The 7,219-nt window shown below is 46.3% G+C and overlaps 1 protein-coding gene across 1 annotated transcript; it reads left to right on the top strand.

The window, feature by feature from the left end:
• The first annotated feature begins 370 nt into the window (after positions 1 to 370).
• Positions 371 to 1,608, top strand: LOC136493011 (NDR1/HIN1-like protein 1). Its single transcript, XM_066489039.1, has 2 exons — positions 371 to 762; positions 901 to 1,608. The coding sequence occupies exons 1-2, from the start codon at positions 553 to 555 to the stop codon at positions 1,360 to 1,362; spliced, it is 672 nt and encodes a 223-aa protein (XP_066345136.1). The 5' UTR covers positions 371 to 552; the 3' UTR covers positions 1,363 to 1,608.
• The last annotated feature ends 5,611 nt before the right edge of the window (positions 1,609 to 7,219 follow it).

The following is a 7,219-nucleotide window of genomic DNA, read 5'->3' as shown; positions in this document are numbered from 1 at the left end:
GATGGGTGCGAGAAATCAGAAGGGTGGTGAGGAACGTACGGCCGAGAGTCAACCTGTAACCTCGATGTGCATATGCAAAAAGGGTCTCGATGCAAGAATCGTCCCCAGTTCGGTTGACCAACCGAAGGTGGAGTGAAAGCTCAAGCAGCAGCAGTGGTCGACTCACCGGACAGGGCTAACCACCGCCCCAGCACGGATCTCAGAGCAGATGCACTAGCCGATAGGCAACCTCCATGCTCAGAGGGGCCGGGGAAGAAGCAGAAGAATCTTCGATGGTTGAGCTGTACCTTTCGTCCATCCCCTGCCCTGTAAGCCCAAAACAAAAGCCCCTTTTTAAAACGCGCACCTCACCATACGTCCTCTTCTACTAGTTTAGCTTCCCACTGCTGGAGTAATTAAAAGGCCACCCCCACTCGCGCCACACTTTAGCTTCCCACTGCCCACATGCGCGCACAGTCCTAGGCTCGCTAGTAGCAAGGCAGCCAGCCAACTGAGTTTCCAGTCCCAGTCCAGCACTGCAGCAGGACAGCAGGTCGTCGTTCTCGTCTCGCCATGGGCAAGGAGAAGCACCACCGCGACTGGATCCTCCGCCGCTGCTGCGGCGCCATCGCCGCCTGCATCCTCACGCTCTTCGCCGTGGTCGGCTTCATCGTGCTCGTCATCTACCTGGCGCTGCACCCCTCCAAGCCGTCCTTCTACCTCCAGGACGTGCAGCTCCGGTCCATCGACCTCAGCGACCCGACGCTCTCCCTCGACCTCCAGGTACGCACAGCGTGTTAGCTAGCTAGTCTGATGCATGCATTTGGCCACCCCCGGCCGATTTCGTGACGGCCGGAGGACGAACTAACGCACGGTACCTGCCGGGCTGCCGGCGCGGCCGGCGCCACGACGACGACGCAGGTGACGATCGCGTCGCGGAACCCGAACGACCGTGTGGGCGTGTACTACAAGACGCTGGACGCGTTCACGACGTACCGCGACGAGCCGGTGACGGTGCCGGTGTCGATGCCGTCGATCTACCAGGGCCACAAGGACGTGTCGGTGTGGTCCCCCGTGATGTCGGGCGACGCCGTGCCCGTGGCGCAGTACGTGGCGGACGCCATGAAGCAGGACATCGCGGCGGGCTACGTGCTGCTCCACGTCAAGGTGGAGGGCAGCGTCAAGTGGAAGGTCGGCAGCTGGGTCTCCGGCGGCTACCACCTCTTCGTCAACTGCCCCGCGATGCTCGCCACCAGCGGCAGCGCCTTCGCCGGCGGCGCGTTCGCCGCCAGCGCCGCGTCGGGGGTCGGGGTCCCCGCTGGCGTCAACACCACCGTCTCGCTCAAGTTCACGCACCCGGCTGACTGCACTGTCGACGTGTGAAGTTGTGACGACGACGGCGGGCGGGCGGGCGGGCCGGCGTTCGTACTACTAGCTAGTACGTACGATGAGGATCAACGTCGCTCGCGATTACGCGTAGTAGCTATCGAGCAAGTAATCTTCTTGTAGCAAATGATGTTGTTATATATTTTCCCTTTCCGAACCTGTGCAGAATAAGTTAATAAGCTACTCTATCTATACATGTGTCATAGATTTGCTATATTACCATATTTAATTTTTTTATGCGCACACCCAAAATCTCAAAATTTGAAGTGCGTACCATATGAGTAAATTTGCACTCAATCAAGTGTGCAATTGATCCCACTAGTCGTTACTGTACTCGATACGATATCGTCTCCCCTTTATTATTTTGTGCGTTCCATTGAGCTGTGCGTAACATGGCCATGTCCCCTTACGGACGAGACGGCAGTTCCGAGCACGAGATAGAAGCAGGTACGTACGTGTGCCGGCTGGCCGTTTCCTAAGGCCCGTACAATTAAACGACTCGTTGAATTGAAAGGGAAGAAACAGCAGGATTTGAGAGCGCGGAGAGCGACCCAGCACCGACTATCAACTACACTCCTGCGTCTGCGTGCGAAGGTCGGGCATAGTTTGGCCGCGCGTCACGTCGGGATCCATCGCGCTGTGTGTGTGTGTAGCAAAAGGGGGCTACGTATTATTATCAACAGACGGATCGGCAATCAGAGGACGAGGGCGTCCAGCGCCATTCGTATTATGAGCCTGAAAAACCAGCTCGCGCCGATGTGGAGACGTGGAGTGAAGTCGACGCGCGCACGTACGCCCCGCCCGTGGCCGCGACCATTCACGAGTGACACACCTGGGAAGTGCGACGGCGAGAGGCGAGCGGTCTCCGGCCGGACGGCGACGCTCCAGCCGCAGCGCGCGCGCGCCAGATGCGACGAGAGAGGGAAAGCCCATCCGTTGGCGATCCGCGACGTACATAGGCACGCAGCCGGATTGGGCCGCAACTGCCATGTAATCGATGGGCTTCACAGAGGCTTCAAGCCTAGATCAAGCGAGCCTAAACGCTGCAACGGGCCGACTGGTCTGGATGTCATTACTGCCGAGTTCTGATTTTTTTTTACTTTTATATATATTTTTATGGAGTTCGTTTTTTTGCAAAAATATGGAGTCATTACCACTTTTATATATAGACAGACTCAGATGAAGAAAAAAATTATATGAAATTATATAGAAAAAAGAGATATAGAACTCTATAATTTAAATCTTTTCTTATTTGAGGCCTTTTTGATACGTAAATAATGGATACAATGTTCAGATCTGTATTTGTTGATCTAGACATTGTATCGATTATTTTAGCGCCAAGATGGTTTCAAATGAAAATGTTGTGAACCAAAAGGTTGTAGATTTTTCGTCATTAAAATTTTTATTTTTTTTGAAAGGTTTAAAAATTTTATTTTCATATGTGACTAAATGAAAAGGTTACAATTGTTTGAAGATGTGCTATGTAGGGGTGTGAAGAAATTGTCTCGATTCATCCACTAGCTAGTGCAACATATTTTAGAAAAACCATATCTTTTCATATAACCTTATACATGGATAACATTTATAAAAATTCTGTAGATACCAAAGGGACCTATAATTTTGAAGTTTACAATACTTTTGTTTAATAAAGACATGTTGGTACCTAAATAATCAATTTAATATTCAGATATACAAATTAAAATATAAATATCGTATCAATTATTGAGGTATTAAAACGATCTCAAATGAAAAGACCTTAAACTACAAAGTTCTAGATCTCATTTTTCCTCTATAGTTTTCATATAAATTTTGTCTCCATCTAAATTCATATATAAAAATTATAAGTTTTTAAGATCAGCTGACAGAAAAAATAAATTCCGCCAATTCAAATGGCGGTAATCAAAATCCCGCCAATTGAAAAGGTGGAATGTACTCCCTGGCACTTCAATCGGTGGAATCAATATAGTTGCAAATTTCCTTTTTGCTTCTACTACTAAAGAGGACTGAAAGTAGATCACAAATCTCCGTCTCCAAGAAGGACAAATCGAGTACGACGATGGGAAAGATGCTTAAAAAACTGCGTACAAAGTTTTCTTCGTCCATAAAAAAAACACTACCAAAAAATAGAATATCCTTGGTGGTTTTTCATCCCTCAAAGATATATCATTATCTCAGAGATTGAATGAAACCTCAAAGAAAATGCATATTTTTTAGTGCTAACCCAGACCGCCAAGGTAATTCAACATTTCCATGAGTGCAAGTTCCAACTGCCAAGGTAGTTTCACATTTTCTTGAGTGTTATTACAAATTGCCAAGGTATTTCCTCGTTTCCTTGGGTGCTATTCAAAACCGCCAAAGTAATTTATATTTTCTTGAGTGTTATTAACAAACTGCTGAGGTAATTCACATTTTCTTGGGTATAACTGAAAACCGCCAAGGAAGTGCTAGTTTTCTTGGTGCAAACCCTCAAGTAAATTATCGTAGCTGCCAAAGAAAAAATGTTCATTTTTATTGTCATTCCTCTTAACCACCAATATAATGGACTCATTGCATTCTTGTTAGTTATACATTGCATTTTATAGAGACAAATGCTCCATTGACATGTTTGTGAAATGAAATACAATTTTTCTTGGTACATTGATACAACAACATGTACATTTTTATGTTGTTATGCATTGGAGAATGCATTGGCACTTAGCTAGAGATGTCTAGTTAGTTTTAAAGCTAGCATGCAACATACTAATATCAATGAATGCAAAGTTTAATTATATCAAAGTTGTAGAGTCCAAAGAGATATACAACTTTGTAGTTGATGACTTTTTTATTTGAAATTATTTAGAATCTAAAAATTATGTTTCAAGTTCTTAAAGTTTTGAAATTCATTTTTTGAATTTTTTTAAACGACCTGAGATGGAGATACAACCTAAACCAAAGTTGTAGTACTCGACGAGATATAAAACTTTTCAGTTTAAACTTTTTTCATTTGAAATTGTTTAGAGTCTCTAATATTCATTATAAGATTCATTGGATTTGATCAATGGATAGAATCGTTAGAAATGTGTAACACCCTTGGTGTTGCGAGCTTGCTTAGCACCGAGATTTAGGGCTGAAAGGAATTAGCCAAATAAGTTTTTGGGTTTTAAAAATCTATAACGCACGTGAAATGATAAACGAATCCTACGTGACTCACTTTTGTGGTTGAGAAAAATCAAAATAAATAGTGTTAACTAGTGCTCTTATTGCTCAAAAATCAAATTTGACGTTAAGATTAGCTCTTTTTGTTAAGTCGGCAAACACTTAAACTATTGTTAAAATACTATTTTTGGCGAATTGTATTGAGCAAAATAGTTAAATGGTGCTTAAATATTTTGCTCCTATGGGTTAGTATAAGGTATGGACTATTGCATGAAGTATTTGTTCTTTGAAATTAACAAGGTTTAGACCTATTAAAAATTGCGACAAAAGAGTTAATGGTTACTTAGCCCGACCTGAAATCCTTAACTTTTCTAAGTATGGAAAAGTAGTAAGACAATGCTATTTTGACATTTTAATTCTAGCTAAAATGTTTAAACACTAGTTGCATGTTTTGGTATTGTTGGTTGCATCAAAGTGAGTACATGAGTATGGTGTAGGTCGAAGTTGTGTGGGATGTCACGTTGCTCTCGTAAAAATTGCACAAACCTCCTTTAGAACGCGCTATGAACCATGATTTGGTGCCCGGTTCGCGAACCGGCGTTCAACGTGATGAGCTCTTATTGGCACCTCCTTTATCTCCCTCTCTGGTCGCTCTCTGGGCATGAGGTTTGCTTCGACAGTTGGGTGTTAGTATCGACTTTAGGCTAGGGGAATTAGTTGAACCTCGATCGTGATCGTTAGCAGCTTTTGCCGTGCTTCAAAATTCATGCACATCACCGCTCACCATTGCGCAGCTCGTGTCTGCAGTCACCGAGCATGCGCTGCCGCTACCTGGGCATTCTTGGCCATGGTCATGCCCATGGCCGGCTTTGTGGGCTACCAGTCGTGCGTCGAGCTGAGTTTGACCTCGACCGCCTCTATGGGCCCGGACTGCGCCGCAGGGCTACTACGGCATGGCCATAGCGTGCGCGCTGCCGGCCAGGCCATGCGCAGGCCAAGCTGATGCTGCGATAGCCGTCGCATGACTGATGTGCCACCCATCTCGCTGCTCGATCCACCTACCACCGAGTCGCTGTCTACATCCGTTGTTCCTTCGTGTTGCTGCCCTTGTCGTGGTGTCAATGCTTTTCCCGTGCGACCGTTGTTCCACTATCGCCGTACGCGTCCTGCCAAGACCGAGTGGTCCCATCTCGGCACCCCACGACATGCTCCCTCTAAGCCTCACCGTGTAGATGCTCCCGCTCATTTAACGTAGCCTTGGTCGAGGTTGTCCGAGCCTTGAGACTGCTGCCCTATCCACCTTGCCGCCAATGGAGCTGCGTCGCTTCGCAAGCTTGTATGCGCGGTTCATGATACCCCGCCTCGATTTAGTGCTCTAGCAGCTAGGATTGGAGGCTCGCTAGCAGCTCGACCCTCACTTTGGCGCAACCGAGCACTACTGGCCGCCAATTTAGCGTTTTTCTCGCCGCCGGCCAGGTGCGCTGCCATGCCAGTGAAATTGGAGTACGGTCCGAATGGGTTCAATTGTTTGTATCCACGAGCTACTTTGTCCTCCTCTGTCTGGTGCTCGTGCCATTTGGCCAGGGCGCTTGCTGGAGACGTGGTGACGTGTGGGTGTCCATCCTAGAGCACCGCTGCCCCGGCAGCTCACACGTGGCTAGACCGCCACAATGCTCCCTAGCTTCAACCATTACTATAGCGTGCACCACGGTGAGCTACTGATGCTTCTCCATCATCTCTACCTTTCTGTGAGGGTGTAGGCTCGCTAGAACAGTCGTGCCACCACCACAAATAGTCACTCGCTGCTGCAGCCCACGACAGTGCACCTCTGAGTCCTTAACTGCCACCCACCCTTGCATGTTTAGCTGTAGATGATGGTCGGCCCCTTACTCCCTTCGTAGAACGCCTAGGTTGCCCAGCATAACCGCCTTATGCCGTTGGTCGCCGTGTCGGCACGCACGAGGCTCCCCTGGGATCTCCCCATGGTAAAGGCGAAAACATCAAGGGTTTGTTTGAAAAACCGCTGTTGGTAGGAATAGTGTGCATAGTAGTCATGTTATTATCTAAAAGCTCGGGGGCTTTTCTGCAAAGCCGCCGTAGCGCGCGGGCGCCCCTGGCCTTGGGCCGTGCTGGGCCGCCACGACGCGCGCACAGCCACGCCACGCTGGGCTGTCAGGCCAGATGGGGTTGCTGTTGGCCCTTTTCTTTTTCTAATGCATTTTAATTTAGTTTCTAAGGTAAACTTATAAATTCAGTATAAAATTGTGTAGTTAACTAAAAATTGTGAAACTAATTTTTTTAAGTTCCTAAAATCATGATCTATCTGCTAGTATATTTTGTTCACATAGTTTTATAATATTTTCATGAGTTATCTAATTAATTTGATATGCTAAATATTATAAGATATAAACTTGTAGGAATTTTTGTGATAAATTGGTGATAGTGTTGGCTCTGTAACTTTCACAGTACATTCCTCACATTATTAGGTACTCACTGTAATTTTTTAGCTCCATAATAAATAGTTTGCTAAGGTAGCTAAATGAGCCCTAGTTCAAAAATATATATTTAATCAATAAAATGCTGAATCACCTTGAGATTTTAGAACTAAAATATTTTTCCAAAAACGAAGCCTTACCTGACGACGTGGATATATAGCCTAGTATGCTAGTCATTAGAGCTAGCTCGTTAGCTTGCGGAGCGTAATCGTATTTTAGAGTTG

This window comes from Miscanthus floridulus, chromosome 11, assembly GCF_019320115.1.
Source record: "Miscanthus floridulus cultivar M001 chromosome 11, ASM1932011v1, whole genome shotgun sequence".
NCBI lineage: Eukaryota > Viridiplantae > Streptophyta > Magnoliopsida > Poales > Poaceae > Miscanthus > Miscanthus floridulus.
The sequence above is the reverse complement of the archived record's forward strand: the minus strand, read 5'-3'. Positions and strand labels throughout refer to the sequence as shown.